Source organism: Ambystoma mexicanum, chromosome 11, assembly GCF_040938575.1.
Source record: "Ambystoma mexicanum isolate Mex_15411 chromosome 11, UKY_AmexF1_1, whole genome shotgun sequence".
NCBI classification, from domain to species: Eukaryota; Metazoa; Chordata; class Amphibia; order Caudata; family Ambystomatidae; genus Ambystoma; species Ambystoma mexicanum.
The window spans coordinates 399040706-399061009 of NC_090934.1; the positions used below are offsets into that span (position 1 = coordinate 399040706).

Below are 20304 nucleotides of genomic sequence, written 5' to 3' on the forward strand. Positions count from 1 at the left end.
TTAGCAAAGGGGTAAAAGGGGAGATTAAGATATGGATTAAGGGAAAAGTGCTGGAGGATTGAGGGGCAGAGTTGGTGAAATTTCCACCAGCAGAGCCGGATGGTCAGAAACCGTCCATAATTCCATTCCATCGTCTGAGCGGAAATCCTGCCGATTCTACCATTCGTGGCAGTACAACAATTGTTGGCCCTTTTTGTGCTTTGAGCGTAAGAACACTTCGGCCAAGTGGGAGGCTGAAGGGTTTCTATCCCCGATTTTGGCTGATATGTTCCATAGCAATATAGCAAAAAGCTACATTTCACTTGCCAAGTATGCCCCAAAACACAATTTTCTAGCCAAGGGTGGAATGTTGGCAAGGATACATGTTTCTCCTTCTCCACCGTTTTGCCATGGTATAAATAAAATCGGCTATGTCGCCTATCCCTAATGAGAAGGACAAAGGGAAACAGAAGCTGGAATGGGTACAATTAAGATTTTGCTATTCCACGATTTGCACAGGGAAACACAACAGGGAAGACTGTTGCTCAAGGACATTAAGAGAGACTTGCTAAAAAAGCTGTGGAGACTTCTGGTGGGTACCCAGTGAGACTGTGTGGTGCATGATCAGAAAGTGTCTATGTTGCTGCCCAATCTTTCCGAGACAGACTCCCACAATAGGGAGACACTTGGAGGGGAGGTTTATGGGACCACAGAGTTGCAATATGTTTAGTTGGTTTTATTTCGATCATCACTGTTCGTTAGGCTTGTCCTAATCGGCTGCGGGAATGACCAGTCCTTGTGCCTCATTCGGGATAGTGGATTGGGAATGTATCTGCGAGTTAGCACACAGGTACACTGATTGTTGTTTACTAATCTGGTGTTCCATTCCCCCCATCCCTTCTTTAGATACTGGCTTTGGGGTTTGAGTTGAGTTTTAAGGTTATATTATTATAAATGTCAGTTAAATGTATTTTCGTATGTTTCTTGAATACAATGATTCTGGGAAAAAGAGAGGGATGAGTCAGCAACACATGGGGAAAGAGAAGAAAGAAGGATGGAGTAAGGAAGATGTAGGGTAGCAATAAAGCTTTGACAGAAGCAGAATGAGTGTGATATGGGTGAAGTAATGATGGAGAGAGGACTAAGTGTTCAAGGGAAAGAGAGGGAAGGCGAGGCACATGAAAACCGAAAGATGGAGTGGGAGACCTGATTTACGGGAGACACACATTGAGGAGAAAGGAGTGACCGATGTCAAGTGAAGAAGAGAAATGGAAGAGGGACGAAGGGTTTGAAGAGGAGCGGCAAGGAAGGAAGAAGCAAGAGGTTGAAAGATGCACTAATACCTGAGTTTACCCCTTTCTTGTGCAACAATTCATACAGATAGGACTTCTTATCTTTCATTTTTCTCAAATCCCAAATTTTCACAGTTTGGTCAACAGAAGCTGTGGCGAGCAGCCAATCACATCGAGGGTTAAACTCCACGTGTGTCACTTTCTTCTTATGGAGCTTTATATCCCATATCTGCAGAAACAATTGTGCAAACAATGCATGTAAACAACAATAAGTAGAAACACCATGTACATACAATGACATATCTTTCAGTGTGGAGAACACCACATGCCCATTTGACCCTTTCTCTGTTAGTGCAACACCATCTAGGATCCCTAAACCTCTGGCTTTACCCAAATGCTAACGGCTTTGGAAGTGCCAATGCCATTTAAAATTGCTTTTCAGTGACACACTTAGCGTTTGGATGTCTTTCGGGCCAAGTCCATACAGGTCAGTCCTGAGCAAGTTACTCATCCAAAGCCCCCTTTCTCCAATCCTGAAAACCTCAATTTGTGGTAAAGCTCATTTCTGGTGTGATCCCACTGGGTATCTGATCTTGTTTGCAAATTGGGTGGTACCCTGCCAAAGTGACAAAGAAGATAGATGCTGGCTGCAGGTCCCATATACCACATGCCTGTTTTGGAACAATGAGCTTAGCAATTAGCTAAGGCAATCAGGTGTGCTTTTCCTTTTGTCCTGGCAGCCTTCTCTGGCTGCTTCCCTCTGCCGTTGCTGATTGTGACCTGTAGCCATCCGGCACAACAACCACTTGGTAAGGAGTTCTAGGGCTAGTGTGGTACCCTTTGGAGGGAGCTGGGTGTGTTTTTACTTTGACTTGTAATCTATTTTTTAGCTGGTCTGCAGCTAGAGCTGCATGTGTGGTAGTCCTTTGATTCTGGCTTCCTTCCTTTCCCACCCAACCCCTTAGCAATGGACTAAGAGAGTCATGCGTGCCTTTCCTTTTGTCCTGGCTGTCTTCTCTGGCTGCTTCCCTCTGCCTTCTCCCATTCACTGCATCCACTCCCCGACCCTCCCTATAGGGAGGGTCGGGGTGTGGATGCAGTGAATGGGAGAAGAGATGTGAAGGTTGGCCTAGTTATTGCATTTAGAAGAAATGTGAAGGGTAGCCTATGATGTAATTTGGGGGCGGGAAAAGTGTTGCACTTGGATGTATTTTGGGGGCGGACAATTTGTTGCACTTAGATGTATTTGATGAATATACAATCTGTCCAGTGCATGGTATCTAGGTCAAGGTAGAATGTAACTAGTGCAAAGATTCTAGGCAAACCTTGAGTGCAGCTAGAGCACTCATTAAGTCACAGGCAATGCTTTAAACCTGTTGCACTCCATGCTTATAGAACTTTAACGGAAGACACATCCGCAGACCTGCACGCATCTGCCATTATACACCACACAAAAACACTTTGCACAACACTTCTGCCATAAGAATGCAGCTATTGTTCACAATAAAAATGAAATCTATAACTGCACACAAAACTACCCCGCTCTCGTATACCGCCTCTAGAATTAATCTCACCACCCATCCACACGTCGGCTCGACATGGGTGGCCAGTAGGGACTTGGCCTCCCCTTCATATCTTCTTACTGGCCGCTTTGCACATAAGCATACCAGTACCTCCCAAATAATCCCATACCTGGAATTCAGTCCCCCAAGGACATTCAAACTACAGCACGTTGGGACCACACCAATGGTGAAAGGCGCTATACAAACGATACAGTAAAGTACAATACAATACAAAAGGCAAAGTGAGTGGGGGGGGGGGTAATGAGGCTTGACATAGCCAGCTATATGACCAAGAGACGTGAAAAATGAAAGGTCTGTGGGCAGTGGCAGGCAAAGATCTGGGGTAAAAGTGTGAGATGTGCAGAAAACCAATGGGCAATGAGAAGTGGCATGGGCAGTGTCTGGGCAACAGAAGTGGCATGGGACAGTTTGGGGCAATAAACCTGGCAGGAGGCAGTTCTGGTGGCAATGTGAGTAGCATGGGGCAAATCAGGGCATAATGAGAAAATGTCATGGGCAGTTCTATTGTATTGGATGTGATAATGGGCAGTTCTTGGATGGTTAGACACCATGGGTTAGATGGGATTCAACCTTTTGACCAAATGCCCAGACAGGGTCATTTGACAGAACTAATCTTTGCTAATGGGGTATCTGTGGAAAAGGTTTGTGTTACAAGATGATGCCCTATATTAGGCAACTCTTGCACAAGTCTCTTACCATGCACCTTCAGTGCTTATGGTTTCACTGTCAACATGTAACTCGAGAGCATTCAATGTAAACTTGGAAATAGACCTCTTCACATTGGCAACATTTTCTTGGACTCTCTTCTGTTGTTCAACTCCAATACAACATTATTGCCAATGAGGATGGCATGGGATGGGGAGGCAATTATTGCCTGCCTGGATGGGCTAGGTAAATGAGGCAATTGGTGAAAGGGCGTTAACAGTGGAAGGAGTGAGTCAATTTCTGGAAATGCCATAGGACTTAATTGCACTCGACATGCTTAGGACTTTGGATGGGAGGAGGGCTAGGAGAAGGCTGTGTTGTTGCCCTCATGGATATGTATACCAACTGGGTGGAAGTGGTTCTGGAAGTAGACATTGGGGTAGTTAATGAATGTTTGGATGACACATTTTAAAGAGAAAGCTATACCGAAAACCGTTTTCAGACAACCGTGTGCAGCAGCTATCCTGGGAAATGGTTGCATACCTCATTGGTGTTCAGCACTGCAGAATTTTGTTGCATCACCCAGAGATCAGTGGCATGATGGAGAGCATCAACTGCACCCTCATTGAGGCAGTTAGGGGTGTCAGAGCCAAGAATAAAGATTGGAGGAAGAGATCAGAATAGCATTTTCTTAAGGTTTGCCCCTCATTTTAGCACAGGGATTGTGCCCTTTGTAGTGCTAAGGAGAGGAAAGCCCAACACCTTACTTTGTCTGGCATGGTTGGGTAGATCAAAGTTTGTGAATGGCGATAAAGCCCAGTCATAATCGATGGGTGGAGTGGATAGGTATGTTTCCTCTATGCTGTGTGCATCTACGCTTGCCCTGCATAACTCTGGGTGTTGCTCAGAAGAGCATTAGCAGCACACACAGACAATGACCCTCTTCTCAAGCATTTACAATGAACAAACCACAGTAGATACCCGTCTTGCTTTTTTCTCTGTTCAGAAAACTATATTATACTAACTAGTTTTAATTGTCTGGTCTTGTCTTGTTTAGGTTGTCTCCAGTAAAGGCTGTAAAAACATATTTAATTTGCCCTCTAGGGATTTTGGATAGGCACATTTCATGCTCAGCCACTCCTGCTTCAGCAGTGCCAACATTGCCCTACATGGGGAGCAGCATTGCAATTTCATGTTCTTGGCCTAAAAGGGATTATGGGTATGGAAATATCCTTGGCAATACCTGTACCTAGCATTAGGGCAATACATATTCAATTATCTGCAATGCTTTTCAGGTAATCTGCTTTTTTTCTAAGTTACATTGGGCATAGAAATTATTGGATACAATGGTAACTCTGATATTCTGACAATCAAGGTTTCACAAAGCACTTGTATAATCCTACCCAATAATATTAAGGGTAAGGGATGTTGCAGATATCCAGTATACGTATTCATGACATGTACTTGGCCCTTAAACTGCTCCAAAATATCATGGCGAGGCATTAAATAATGGGTTGCATGCAAAGTACTGTGGGGATACAAATATTTCAGTCGTGTTTCACTGCTACAATCCCCAGAGTAGCCTACCTTACTTTTTACGTAGCCCTTTCAACTAGTATTGGTGGTGGCTAGCACGGAGGCAGTGCAAGCATGGTGGGCCATGAGACGTGAGGAGTGGTTAGGGAGGCATGGGAGCACATATGATATGATATGGCATTTATAACGCACCTATACACAAGTATTTCAAGGGGCGACGAGGCAAGGGAGGGGGAGCAGAGGGAAGACAGAGACAACGATCTTACTAGGCCAGGTGACATTGAGATCACGCAAGTGCAGGCGAGGTGGGAAGGGGAAAGATGCAAGTGTAAAGGGGTAGGGGGTAGTGCAGTGCAAAGGACAAACAGTAAAATAAAAAAAGACAATAAACAAAAAGTGCGTCCAGCTGGTGGTAAGTGCAGACATCAGGTGTCAAGTGCTGCTAGGGGGCTGTAGGGATACAGAAACAGTCCTAGAGTGCATGGGTTACCAGGGGGGCAGTGCAGGTGTGAAACTTGCGGGGAGAGGACCAGGGCCCGAGATAAGATGGTAGCAAGGTTCCAGAGGGAGGCCCCAGCAGAAGAAAGAGATCTATCACCAACTTGTTGCTTGGAGAAGCAACTGACCCTGAAGGAGTTGGAGGCGGATGAGCGAAGAGCTCGAGAAGGAAGATATTTAGGAAGAGAAAGTTCAAGGTATTGAGGCCCCAGAAGGCCTTGTGGACAATGCAGAGGGTTTTGAATTTAATCCTCCCCACCACTGGGAGCCAGTGCAGAGATTTCAGTCCTGGAGAGATACGATCCCTGGGCTTGAGGCCAAGGACAAGTCTCGCAGTCCTGTTTTGGATATATGATATGATATGATATGGCATTTGTAACGCGCCTATACACAAGTGTTTCAAGGCGCGACGAGGCGGGGGGGGGGACAAGGGGAAGACAGACAACGATCCTACTAAGCCAGGTGACATTCAGACCGCGCAAGTGAAGTGAGTTGCAGAGAGTAGAGGCAGGCAGACTTAGAAAGAGGCTGTTGCAGTAGTCCAGCCTGGAGCGAACCAGAGCTCTGGAGACAGTGAGTTTCTGGGGGAAGGAGAGGAAAGGAGGAATACCTGTGAGGAGGTGCAGCTGGTAGTGTGACTTCTTAGAGACGACAGAGATGTGAGGAGAGAAGGAGAGCGTGGAGTCGAAGATGACCCCAAGGTTTTTAGCCTCACAGGGGGCAGCCGTAAGAGGGCCACATTCCTTCAGTTTCGACAATTAAGGAAGCATGCTGTTTGTTTGAATTACAAATTATTTGAGGCTTTTCACTTTAATTAAGCTTTCTGTGTTTAGAGCTTCAAGCATCTCCCCCATTTTGTTTAACTCTTAACAGTGAATTTCAGAACAACTACTCCTTATTAATATAAGGATCACCCTGGGTGACATCAGTACGACTTATATTTGTTTAGGCTGGGGGAGAAAGTGTGGGTAAAACAATTATGTGCAAGATTATGTGCCCATTCATGGCAATTCCTATGTCAGAGTTGCACTCACGGCTCCAGATAAGATTTTGAAGTGGGAGTGTTTTACTTCCTATTTATTGTAAGTATAAATACTTTTCAGGGAGAAAAAAAGTCATTCCGATTGTCTATTGGGGTACTTTATAGGGGAGTGGGAATATATTTCACTTTAAGACGGACATCTTTTTTGCGATCCACACTTCTTTCCACATATTAATTCATGGCAGTTAAAATATGACAGTATACCTAAATGTTAGCCTTCCGATCAGGATGCAATATTCATGCACCTTCATTTACCATTGCTCTGCCGATACGCAACTTATCTAAAAATATCAGTGGAATTTTGTGGATGGAGGAAGGGGGTAGGCTGCTATATGTCCACACTTTCCTATTTTATTTCGTGGCTATGTTTGTACACCTTGTCCTTACTTGCACGTAATCAAGGAGCAGAGCAACCCAATTCACAAAGGGCATCTGAATGAGCGCATCCAAGATGCACTCATTCAGATGCTCTTTTTTCCCCCCTTTGTGCATTTGCACAAATTATGGGTTTTTTCTGGGTGAGTAAAATCAGTGGATGGACAAGGTGGTATTTTGGGCAAAGTGGTTCTTTATTTGAACACCAAAAACCTACACTGTCCCTGTGTTTCCTGACCCTACCTTTGAAGAAAAGAAGGGAGTCTAAAAGAGTGCTCATCAGGATGCCCTACAAAATAATCCCTGCCTGCCGCATCGAAATCTATTCTCGCCTAATTCCTCTCACTACCACTGTAAAATAAAAAGAACCTAACTGAAATAATGGTAGAATAAGGGTCTTTTTCCCAAACGCTACAATGGTGGCTTGTTTCTGACCCCACCATAATGTCTCTGTATCAGAAAGGAGTTTCTTGCCCCATTGCACAGTTCAAGGCCTGTTTTTTTCCACCCTCCTCAGGGTCAGATCTCTTTTACCCCACCTTGGTGTCTGTTTTCTGTCACCCGCCTTGAGGCCTGGTTGCTCTCACCCTGTCTTGGGGTCTTGTTGCTCTCACTCCACTTTGTGATCTGGTTGCTCTCACCCCGCCTTGGGGGTTGGTGGCTCTCACCCCGCACTTTGGGTCTGGTTTCTGTCACTCACCTTGGGTCGGTTTACTATCACCGCACCTTGGGGTCTGGTTTCTGTCACCTCACCTTGGGGTCTGTTTAATATCACCCCACCTTGGGGTCTGATTTCTGTCACCCCGCCTTGGGGTCTGGTTTCTTTCAACCCACCTTGGGATCTGGTTGCTCTCACCCCACATTGGGGTCTGGTTGTTCTCACCCCACATTGGGGTCTGGTTGATCTGACCCCGCTTGTGGTATGATTGCTATCACCTCACCTTGGGGTTTTGCCTGGCCTTTCCGCCCTTCTTCACGGAATGACAGTGTACCTTCTGTTCGGTTTCTTCCTGTCAGAAAGCACCCAAGTATTAACTGAAAAGGATACGGTACTCAAAAGGATACAGGTGGTAGGGTTTTCCGGATCCCTGTTCACGCGTTTTGATAGTTGTGAAGTCAAGTTAAGACCTTCCAAATGATACAACTCTCTGACCGGTAAAACAGGCAGAGCGATGGATCACTGGAAAGGGCGTGGGTAAGGTATAGGAAGTCAGCCTAGAACAAAATAAAGTATCATGAATAACTGCCCCCAACCTGGGTATGATGGAATAGAAAATGTCATGAATACACACACTGACCTTGAGTCTAGGGCAGAACGAATCCAGCAGAGTCTCTTGAGGAATCCAAGGTAGAACAAACGACAAGGAAGGGAAGATTAGTAAGGGAGACTTATCCCGAACGGAACGAGGCTCACGCTAGATACCGGGTTGATGCACCACAGGATAGCGTCCAAAGTACTGTTCACTGTCACCTTCCAATTTGAAAAGCTTCCTTCCCACGTAGAGTAAAGTATAGAAATGAATCAATCCCCCTGTTAATATCACAGGTGCAGGAGTTGGAAATAGCGCTCCTTTTAAGGTATAAACAAAGTTCACGCGGTTCTGTACAGCCGCGAAGAAAAGAGCGCGTGCGTGTGGATTTACACGCGATTAGGATTCACGCAGTCCAGGCCAGCAGCGCTTGAAGATAGCGTGCGCGTGTGGATTTACACGCGATTAGGATTCACGCAGTCCAGGCCAGCAGCGCTCGAAGACAATATATGCGTGTGGATGTTACACGCGAGCAGGATTCACGCAGTCCAGACCAGCAGCGCTCGAAGACAATATATGCGTGTGGATTTTACACGCGAGCAGGATTCACGCAGTCCAGGCCAGCAGCGCTCGAAGACAATATATGCGCGTGGATTTTACACGCGAGCAGGATTCAGGCAGTCCAGGCCAGCAGCGTTTGAAGATAGCGTGCACTTGTGGATTTACACGCGAGCAGGATTCACGCAGTCCAGACCAGCAGCGCTTGAAGATAGCGTGCGCGTGTGGATTTACACGCGAACAGGATTCACGCAGTCCAGTCCAGTAGCGCTTGAAGATAGCGTGCGCGTGTGGATTTACACGCGAGCAGGATTCATGCAGTCCAGACCAGCAACGCTTGAAGATAGCGTGCGCGTGTGGATTTACACGCGACCAAACAGCTCCGAAATCAGCGTGTGACGGAAACACGCTATAGAAGGCCCAATAAGTAGCTATAGTAACCTGCAAGGATGCAGACCGGAGGTTCAGCTACACAACGCCAAATGATTCGATCAGAAGCAGCGAGTGCAGTTTCCACGCTGCTTAAATACGTAATGCCGTAGTTCACGTGACGAAGCAGAATACACGTGGAGTTAGCGACGTGAAAAGTGCAAACGTCGTTTTCCCGGCAGCGTATCGAACAACCGCCATTTGGAATAGAACGGTCTAGCTGTTCTACGAGCGTAGGAGGTAGGACCACGTCCAGCATGCATGACACTTCCTTATGGCTTCCTCCAGGCATTCCGCATCTGAGGTTTCTTTCCTGATGTCTTCCTGCAGTATTTTGGTGTTGGGTCTACGTTGCACTGCTCCTCTGCTGTTCTAGCGTTCTCTGCTGCAGCTCTCGGCTTCTCTGATCCAGGCCACAGCAAGATTGCAGAGCGTTCTGTGGGCTTGGCCGCTGATCGAACTGCCACAACAGGCATGTGCTCTCCTTTCTCTGCCCCACCTACCAGGAGGATGTCTCTCTTTCTGTGCCGTCCCGCAAGCGTCTCTCCTCTCTTGGTCCACTGCTAATTCCATTTTTTCCTTCCACGCAATAAAGGATGGGCTTATCTTCCATTCTCTGTTCCGAGATAAGGACAGTCTCTGAAAGGGTCAGACACCATACCAGCCACTGGTGTGGGAAGTGCTAAATCATTATGAAAGTTAACTCCAGTGTAACCAACAAAACAATTAGAATCCTGACACAATGGAGGATAACACAATGGGAATCCCACTTTCCCCTGTTCCCTAGGCGGTGTTAAGCTTAGTGGGCTCACTTCTCTAGTCCCAAAGGGGGTGACTCTCCCATGGATAGAATGGATGAATTCCCTGGATTCGTCCCTGTGCCTAGAAGTTAGCGCTCCGAACATGAATGCATGCAAGGGTGCTGGACTGCGCATCTTTGCTCCACTGTCCAGCCCCAGCTGAAATGTTTAGGTCACCTTTGAGAATAAGTTAGTCAGTGGGTAAAGCTTTATTCAGCAGGTTTGCCTTAAGCACACGCATGCAAATACATTGTTATAAATTACTTTCATTACATGGAAAAGTTAGATAACCATTCATAGTGCATATGAATAAAAAATACACGGTTGATCGAATAACATCAATAAAAGCCTTCCAAGAAAGGAGAATTAGGTGACCTGAACATTTCCGAAAGTAGCACAATTGAAACAAGCGCATCCTTTGCGCTCCTTGCATTTGCGCTACTTTCTGAGAATCTGGCCCATTTGTCTATTTTTAGGGTGTAAAAGTGTCTGGTCCTCTGCTCATATGTAGGGGCTTTTTATGAGTATGTGTTTTCTGTAGCACGTGGACCCATGGGGACCTGCTAGTGGGCTACATGCTTGCCCTCTGAGGGAACACACCATAGAAAAGAAAGACACAGGCAACGGAGTAGTAAATAAAAGGTTTTCTTAAAGTGTAGTGAGTGTTTGTTTATGTGTTCTGTGTGTGTTTGCGTTTTGGAAGAATCCATCCAGCCCACCATGGGCCTGGATGGAATGTGAAAAAGTAATTGACAAAAGAACAATGGAAAAGAACTTCCATGCCCAAGAATAGGTTGAGCAGGGGAGACAGGGAATCCAGAAGATTTGAAAAAAGACAGTTAGAAAAAGAGAGGGAGAGAGAGACACTTAATTGGGGGGGCGGGTGGGGGTCGCTGCCCCGAGCGGCCCGTGGGGGCCTAAATCCATCCAGTAGCACTGGGTGGTGCATGGGGAACCCCCAGCGACTCTTTCCAAGGTGGGCCAACTGCTATGCCAGGGGGAGTTCAGCGCCCTGGGGCTGTGGCGATGGCCTGCATGGGGTCTAGACCAGACAGTCCCGGAGACATTTGTGGGCCAGGCACGTGGCAGTGGCTGCCTGGGCCCATCACGCAAAACAAAAGAGGTGATGGCTGGAAGGTTTTGAATTAATCTTAACTTCTGGCATTGCTCTGAGCAACCCTCCAAAGCATCGTTCTTCACCTGCCAAGCCTTTAAAAAAGGGTAAAGACCATAAGCAAATTAGGCTTGGTCCACCCAAAAAGGGGCAGTCAAACCCAAACTGCTTGGTCTCATCCCTTCTGCACAAGACCACAAGCATCCCAAGAGCGGAGGTATCTAGGCCCAGCAGTCACAGAACTCACGTCTGGGCATACCCGTCCCACTCATTACGACTAAAGTAAAACATAAAAGGTGATGACTGGAAGGTTTTGAATTAATCTTAACCTCTGGCATCGCTATGGGCAACCATCCAGACCATTGTTGTTCGCCTGCCAAGCCATTACAAAAGGGAAAAGACCATATGCAAATCAGGCTTGGTACCACCCCATAAGGGTCAGTCAAGCCCCAACTGCTTGGTCACATCCCTTCTGCATGGGCCATCAAGAACAGCTCACCCAGGACCACGCAGAGGGGTGGCCCGGCCATGCCCCAAAGGCCTGCCTCATGGCCAGTGAGGCTAGCCTGTCAGCGTTAAAGTCCTCCAAGGCTGCGTATGCAGTGTGCAGCCTGGGAGGTGAAGGAGGGAGAGCAGTAAAGCCTGCTCCACCTAGGGGGGTGGAGCAGTGAACAAAAGTTCCGGGTTGGCCTCGTGCCCAACCCAGGTGAAGAGGATCAGGTGGAAGTCCTGGGCTGCTCCGTTGGGCAGACTGGTTGGATTAAGTCCCGGGCCACACATCAGAGCAACCTGGGTGAAGAAGCAGACCGCCTGCTGCATTGCTGAGGGGGCAGGCCAGGAATAGGCTATGAGTTTGGCAGCAACCCCATAGCAAGGGGGATGTTGCCCATATCCAAAATGGCGCCCGGGCAGCGTCAGTGACATTGGGTGGCCCTCCCAGCCAACAGGGGCCACCAAAAGTATATAAAACATGCCATGGTGATGGTGTCAGTTTATTTATTTATTTACATTTATATAGCGCGCAAGCAGCCCAGGGGCATTGAGGCGCTGTTACTTGCAATAACTTAGTTACATGGTACAGGCATGATAGCGGTTATTGACACATTGTGAATGTTACAGGAAAACATACTGTTGTTACAGATATTGCTTCTGGTCATATAATAAAGTATTCGTGCTGGCGTGTCTAGCCTTATATGAAGAGGGTAGTCTTCAGCGTTTTGCGGAAGGTGGTGAGGGAGGCCTTGCCACGGATAGTGGGTGGTAAGGCATTCCAGTGAGAGGGCGCGAGATAAGGGAAGCTGGATCCACCCGCTTTTACTTTTTTTACTAGTGGCACCGAGAGCATGTTGGTGTACGGTGATCTGGTTGGCCTGGTAGTGGAAAAGGGATGTATCCTTTGTGAGAGTTATGCAGGAGCAGTGAGGTGGATGCACTTGTGGGTCAGTGTCAGGGCTTTGAATAAGATCATTTCTTTTATTGGGAGCCAGTGGGCTAGTTTTCTGGCCTCAGAGATGTGTTCTCTTTTTGCAATGCCTTGGGCTGCCCGGAGCGCATTGTTCTGTATTACTTGTAATCTCTCTAAGTTTTTATTGGAGGTTCCTAGAAAGAGTACGTTACAGTAGTCTAGCCTAGAGCCGGTGATGGCTCTGGCTATGTTGGTGCAGTTCTCTTTGGAGAGAAACGGTCTGACTGCATTGATAAGTTTGGCATGATATGCAGCTGCAGAGGCTATTGAATTGATTTGTCTGTCCATGGATAGGCTGGAATCCAGATAAACTCCCAGAGTTTTGACAGAGTCGGAAACTGGAATTTTGATGGAATCGATGATGAAGTGGCCGAATTGGGCATCTAGATTTTTTAGGGTGTCGGGAGAACCTACCAGGAGGAGTTCCGTCTTGTCAGAGTTGAGGCATAGTCCGTTGTCTGCCATCCAGGCTTGGATGGTGTTGTAGAGGTTGTTGAGGGTCAGGGAGTCAGTGTTGTAGTCACCTGTGAGAGTGAGGAGGATCTGTGTGTCGTCGGCGTAATTGGTGTAGGAGATGCCCATGGCATCGAGGATGAGGAAGAGGGGGCGTGTAAAGATGTTGTATAGCGTGGGGGAGAGGCAGGAGCCTTGGGGCACCCCACAGAGTATAATGGTTGGTGATGCGGCGGCTAGGTCAGAGAATACTTGCATGGTTCTGTCTTGTAAGAAGGAGGTGATCCACGCTGTGGCTTCTGGGGAGAATTTGGCAGTGGTGGAGAGGTGGTGGCATAGGACGCCATGATCCACGAGGTCGAAGGCCACTGAGAGGTCAAGGAGTAGGAGAAGTGCTGGTTTACCCAAGTCTCTCGCATCGTCCATCTGGTTTTTCAGGTGAAGTAGGGCTGTTTCGGTTCCGTGTCTGGGGCGGAAGCCGGATTGGCGGAATCCAAGGAGTTTGTTCTCTTCAATGAAGTGTTGGACCTGCAGGTAGGCTGCTTTGTCCAGTATTTTGAGGTGGAAAGGGACAGTGGTGATGGGTCTGTAGTTGTTGGGGAGGTGGGATCGAGTGTTGCCTTTTTTAGAAGAGGGCGGACCCAAGCTTCCTTGAGGGAGGCAGGGACTTTCCCTGTGGTAAAGGAGGCATTTACAAAGGCCTACCCTAAATACCATGCATACCACGGGTGCCGCGGTGACATGTGGGCAGACAGCCACTCGCGCAGGGAGCCGACCAATATGCCATTAAGCAGCACCGGTTGTGCAGTGAGCTTTGTGGCCCCACGGGCTGGACGGGCCACCCTGAAAGATGATTATGGGCTAGTCCCCATGCATCAACTGTGGGGTTAGGCCCCGGTCTTCAGCAGGTCCTCATTGCATCAACCAGCGTGATGCCAGCAGCCCGCATCACCCTAGCCTGCAGCCTGCATGAAACCTGCATCCAATGGACAGGCAGAAAGGTAATGTGAAGGGGTGGCTTACTGCAGCAGCTACCTGATTGTGACAGTGGCCCTCATTACGACCCTGGCGGAAAGGGGTTTACGCCGGCGTAAACCATGGCGTACCTTTCCGCCCGACTACGAGTTCCCGTAGCGCCATGGTGATTTTCACGCCTGCTTTTTGCAGGCGGAAAAATCCATGGCGCTACGGGACTTGTCGTTAATTACGCCACCGTAATTTACGGTGGCGTAATTAACGCCTTCCCCACTCCCATTATACCCTATGGGGCAAAAATGGGAATGGGGAAGGGTAAATGGGGATTGGGGACTTACCGCCCCGCCAAGGTCGGAATGGGGCGGTAAGTCCGCCAACCCCCATGGCGGAGTTGGCAGCTTTGCGCCATGGACCATGGTGCAAATTGCACCATGGTTCTCCGCCAGGGTCGTAATGAGGCCCAGTGTTTTTTGTGTTTATGTATTATGTGAATATATATATGTATGTTATGTATATATTTATCGCAAAGTAGGTTAAATGTTAAGTAAGGGGAGTTAGGTAGTTGGTATTATTATTAAGAATTATAAAGTTAAGTAAGCGTAGGATGTAAAGATGGCCATGTTTTGAATAGGGGCTAGAGGGGAGGTACTCTGGCGTGAGGTTGTGGGATAGGGTGGTGGCCTACCTGAAGCCACCTAGAAGGAAGAATCACCCACAGAGGCCATCCTCTGGCCTCATTATCCATGTGGGTGCTACCTGAGGTTAGGAAGGGGATTGGTTGCAGCAGCCTTATCCTAAGGGTCCCGGATACCCCTGCAAGGAAGGGTGAGCTGACGTAGCCAGTCCCCCTTAGATGGCACTCAGCCCGTGGGAATCCTAGTGTAAAGGTTTTAAAGATTAAGGGCGTTTAATAAAGAGGGATTCCGGTTAGGCTCTCTATGAAAATTCTCTCTGGTGTATGTGTCAATTAATCATCTAAGTGTAGCCCATCTCCTGTTAACAGAGATTTTATTTCAGCAGGTGCAATGCCCCTCCCTACCCAGCGGGCTGGGGAATCAGGGGTGGTAGCCATGGGAACTATCCCTGTCCAGTGAAGGGGCGATCACACCCCCTTGCACAGACCAGGGCCGGGATACAGGGGCTACATTTATCTGCACTGTTTTGAGGGCAATGTAATGCTGATGAGCAGTGGCACATGAATACTGATTATCATACTGTGATGCAGAGAAGCATATGAATTCTGATTGCCACATTTTGGCATGTTTTCTGGCACACTCCTTTTGGTTGCCATTATATATTCCGGCAGGAAAATAATGTAGCATGTCGGAATTTCTTGCCATTCACACGAGTTATGATATGCAATATTTATTCTATCCGACACATTTTCGGATGGACGTTTTTCCATGCGGCATAAGCCATGTTTTTTGGTCAATTCTGTGGAAAAGGTGCTGCTGTAAATTAAATCTTTTATACCGATTTGAAAAGAATTACAGTGGTTCGAGAAATGTCCTCTTCCTTCAGAGATGACAGTTCCTTAAGTATGTGGGTTAAAAGGGGGAGGTATGTTACAGGATGGTATTCTATATTAGGCAGCTCTTGCTCTTTTCTCTTACGGCATTTCTGATTGGCTTATGGTTCCACTGTTACCATGTAACCCAAGAGCACTGGAACTCAGTGATGATGTTGAGGGTTCCAGAGAAAGGTAGCTGGTTGGAGGTTGGGGGGTGAAGAAATGCTATTGAGCTCCTGGAGGCCTGGAGAACCCCTATGTTTGTTTAACGTAAACTTGGAAATAAACAGCATCACATAAGACTACTTCGACTTGAACTCTCCCTTCTTCTGTGTATGCAACAGTTAGTTTATCTGTTTCCATATGGACAGATAATAAGGGCATCCAGACAGAGATCAGAGGCACCCCGGCTCCTTAAGACTACTCAAACCCAGACCGTTTAAGAAGCCCTTAAAGAACCATTTACCTTCTTTGACTAAGAGCGATGGCTTTCATTCCTGCATGGAGAAGTTTAGATTTGCTCTCCGAGAGACAGATGGTGAACCCTCTCTTCTTTGCATAATGTCCATGCCCAGGAGCATGAGGGCTGCAGAAAATCCCCATAAACTCACAGTCCATCGAAATTTGAGAAAAGAGAGCTACTGTGTTAGGAGTCAGTATGAAGATGATGAAACACTGCTACAATCTGTCCCTATTGCAATATTCAGTGCGGAAAGCTCTTATATCACTCATGAGTATTAACTCACGACAAGCTCTTCTGGATGGCACTCAGCAAGGGTTATCTAGACTGTGTGACCATCAAGGAGTCACTTAAGTATGTTGCTGTGAGTACCGGAGTCCTTTTTTGGATCAAATGGAGCATATATGAGTAGGCATTAACCCAGTGTTAATTCATAGTCATGACTTCCAGTGCAAGGCGACTCTTGTCCTGCTCAACTTCACCCCTCTAAGTGCCACTAAACTACATGCAATCACCAGAGGTATGAAATGGACTCTCCGATTTGGATCCCTGTACATGAGGTTTTCTTAAGAGAACCCTGAGAACAGTCGTAATCTGGATTATAGAGCTTACTAACTGGTCTCTTTTGATAGGGGTTGTTCTGGCACCCTTCAAAAAAGGATTGCAATTTGTCCCCTCTCTAAAAAAAACCTGGTCTTGATGTTCTTGCAAACTATTGCCCTACCTCCAATCTTCTAATCTGATGGGAAACTATTTGGGGGAGGGGAGTTTAACCCAAAAAGTAATAATGCTTCGAGATGGATAGCTATGCCAATGTCTTTCAGTCTGGGCTTAGAAATGATCATGCCACACAGAGTTTGCCATGCTTTCCATGCATAATATTTACTTTTGGCCATGGAGAGGGTCTGTATTTTGGTTTGGTCCGACATATTGGATATCTCACCTGCCACTGAGCCTTTTGATTACTGCAGGTTGTTGGTTCTGTCTGCGAACCTAGCATGAGTCAGGGGTGCGGTTTGTGAATAGCTCTCCTCGTTCTTACAAGCAGGACCCAGAAGATAAGCGTAGGTGCTGGCAGGTCTTGTCCCATACAGGGACACCTTCCAGTTATTGTTGAATGTTTAAGTCAGGCCACTGGTTGAGATAATCTAAGGGCAGGGCTGGCAGTGCCATCTGCATGCCTGTGACAAGCAAACCTATGTTTCTTTCAAAAGCAGCCCTGACAAACCGATTGAAATGTGTCACATTGATGGAATGTATGGAGGCCAAATGGCTGAAGATGAATCCGAACAAGTCAGAAGATATGATTGTGGTCAGAGCGAGTTCGAGTAGTTGCTATTGGTTAATGGTGTTAACCCTATCCTGCTAATAGTTATACAACTTTGGAGACTTGTTTGATCAAATCCTTAGCATGTGTGCTTAAGTGGCCACAGTAGCTAGAGCTGGTTATTTTCATGTAAGGACGTTCCGCTCTTTGCAGCATTTTCCATCAACATGTAACCTGAAATCTATGATCAATGTCTTTGCCTCACTGTTTTATGGCTAGGTGTATACAATATATGCAAAACTACTGGTGTGCCGAACACAGATGATGCAGCTGGTACATAATGCTGCTTAAAAGCTGTAATATGTTTTGCACTTCGAGCAAGAATCACCATTCTGTTCAAGCTCCTCTGGCTTCCTGTAGTCTTTCCTGTGAAATTCAAGCATATCATTTTAGCTTAAATGTACAGCAGTGAGCTGGCCCAATGTTCCCTAATATTTTAAATTCTGTACAGTGTTTCGTAACCCACTTAGGCGGATTATTTGAACATGTTATATACAAAATCTGTTTAGTTTGAATGCAGCGTATCATTCCGAGGATGATGGACATGGTATAGAACCCCTGGGGCAATGGGAGTGGAATGGGGGCAGATCTGGGGGCTATCCAAGCGAATTGGGGAGGTTCGGGGGTAAATGAGTGGGATGGGTAAATTTAAAGCAACATGAGTGACAAAGAAATCAAGGGGCAATGTGAAGGGATACTGGTAGTATTGGAGAAAAATAACCGGTCATGAGACAGTCGTAGGAGCCATTTGAGTGACTTGGTGCAAATCAGGGGGCAATGAGAAGTGACATGGCAATTATGTGGAAACACACATGGCACAGGTTAATTATGGGAGTCAATGTACTTGCCAGTTTAATTGTGGCAACATTATCATGGTATTATCAAGGCTAGAGTCACAATTTCCTGTGGGCAACGTACGATTACAAAATTCCACCCATTGTTGCCCTACCATGTGTTTTACTTGGCCAACACAGACCTTTCTTTAAACTAGAAATATACATTTCTGGGAGGAATGTAGATTGCAGCATAGTTATCAGTTGTATTGCAGCAACACTGGCATGACTTTAAAAAAATATTGTCATCATGTTCTGATGGCAATATAGATTTATGTACATTATCACCATAAAACCATGACACCAGTTTGAAAAAGTGCCATGTACTTTTCGCCAGTAAACAACATAATTGGGCCATCTTCATAATTTGCATTACCAATGCAACACTTGCATGTCATTACTTTTACTGGCATTACCTGTAGGAGTAATGGATGCATTAGCATGCCAATGCCTTTCACTACAGCAACACTGGCATGAACGGCACTAGGGAAACTGGCATGACAAGGATAAGATATGATTTGGGTGATGTGTTGAGAAGGGTAGGGGCATTTCTTTCCCATTTAGGGAGTGAGCAGATTCAGTGGCTGCTATATCCCAATGTGGTTTCATTAGACCAAACCCCATAGGTCAACAAAGAAGTCTAGAGGTGTTAATGAAATATATAAAATGCAATGGCCTTGAGATAATGGATCACATTCCAGAGAAACTATCTTTTCTACTGCATGTAGCCAACCATCTTTTGGGGAATTTAAAAAAGGTTAAGTTAGAAGTTGTACATACATTTGTGTATTCAGGTTTCCCAATATTTGGAAAACCAGTTAGCGCTACCTTATTCAAAACACTTTGTGAAAAAGAAAATGATTCCTCTCTTCGCAGCTGAACTGTATTAAGAGGAAGTATGGCAGGTTTTCTCTTATGCCACTGTTAAAATATTATAAGACAAAGGTTGTACCTGCACTTGCATATGGGTCAGAAATTGTAGTTGGGAAACATACAGGGACATGGTACATGTTGGAACCTTTTTTATGAAGGCGTGTTGTGGGGCTTCCTTCCTGTGTCCACATATCCAGCATCATATATGAATAAGGTTTTGTTTCTATGCAATTTACAGTTGATTTTATCATTATATTTTACCCCACTCCCATTTTTGTGAAAAGGAGATAACCATGACACTTGTAATTAATCTCAGGGTTCACAAAAAAACCAACCACGTCTGCTGCAGGAGAACAAAAAGAAAACAAGCAAGGCAGATTCCCTTTCGTGGATGTATTTTGGCAGTCCTCCTGCCCAATCTCTTAGCACCTGTGAAGCTCAATGTTATACTTCTACCTCTGACACCACCATCTCTGCCTGCAAAAAGAGAAAAGATCTGGGTGAACTCATAGGTGGCCTACTGATCGCAGCTGTTTCCCCACAATTTTATGCTGGGCAATACACCCCATCTACACCCTCAACCCCAAAATAAAAAAATGTAAAAAATATCTTAACTCCCCCTCCTAACAATGCTGCAGATAATGCTCCAAAATGGCTGTGATGAGTTGGCTGTTATGAGTTGGTTGGCAAACAGAAAGAACAAATGGACAAAGGAGGGGCTTAGGCGGACAACAAGAGGTTGTACTGTCAGAAAGAACAAAGCTACATAAAGCTTAGATGTGTTATGCCCGATCCGTGAAGTGGAATGTTTCTCGTTTCTGGTATCATTCAAAGCAAAGAGCAAAGAAATGTACTGCCCACTGGCTGGTTTCTGACTCGCACTGTATTGTCCCAATTTAATGTCAGGTTGTAATGTGAAGGCCATTGTCCTTCTCACAGATCCAATGTGAATCAGTTCTCCAAGGACTCCTGCCCGTGGCATACTGAGAAAAAAATGTGTGTACACCTTTGTCCCTGTAGTTTGGTTTTGAACAAAAGTCCTTCAAATGTCCTTAGTTGGTGAGGCCTCTACCAGCCTGATTCAGAACCTTCTTAGTTCCTGCCGCTCTATGCAGTCTCGGTGTTCTACCCACTTGTGGGGCTTTTGCTCTCTAAGACCCACTTTGGCTGTTTTCTATTTTAGCCTTTCTCAGACTCTTCAAGTTCTCTGCCCCTTTTATTTCCCAACCCTGTGTGGGATACTTTGTTTCCTACCCCATCTCATCCTGCATGTCAGTTAGGCCCTCCTTAGGCCTTTGTTTCTCTCA

At 46.3% G+C, this 20304-nt stretch overlaps 1 protein-coding gene across 3 annotated transcripts in view; it reads right to left on the reverse strand.

The window, feature by feature from the left end:
• The window catches only part of DDB2 (damage specific DNA binding protein 2), a 620403-nt gene that overhangs the window by 326371 nt on the left and 273728 nt on the right, over positions 1–20304 (reverse strand). For all 3 annotated transcript variants that reach the window (XM_069623161.1, XM_069623160.1, XM_069623162.1), the window contains exon 7: positions 1323–1500. In XM_069623161.1, coding sequence (XP_069479262.1) covers positions 1323–1500 — 178 coding nt within the window. The remainder of the gene's footprint in view (positions 1–1322; positions 1501–20304) is intronic.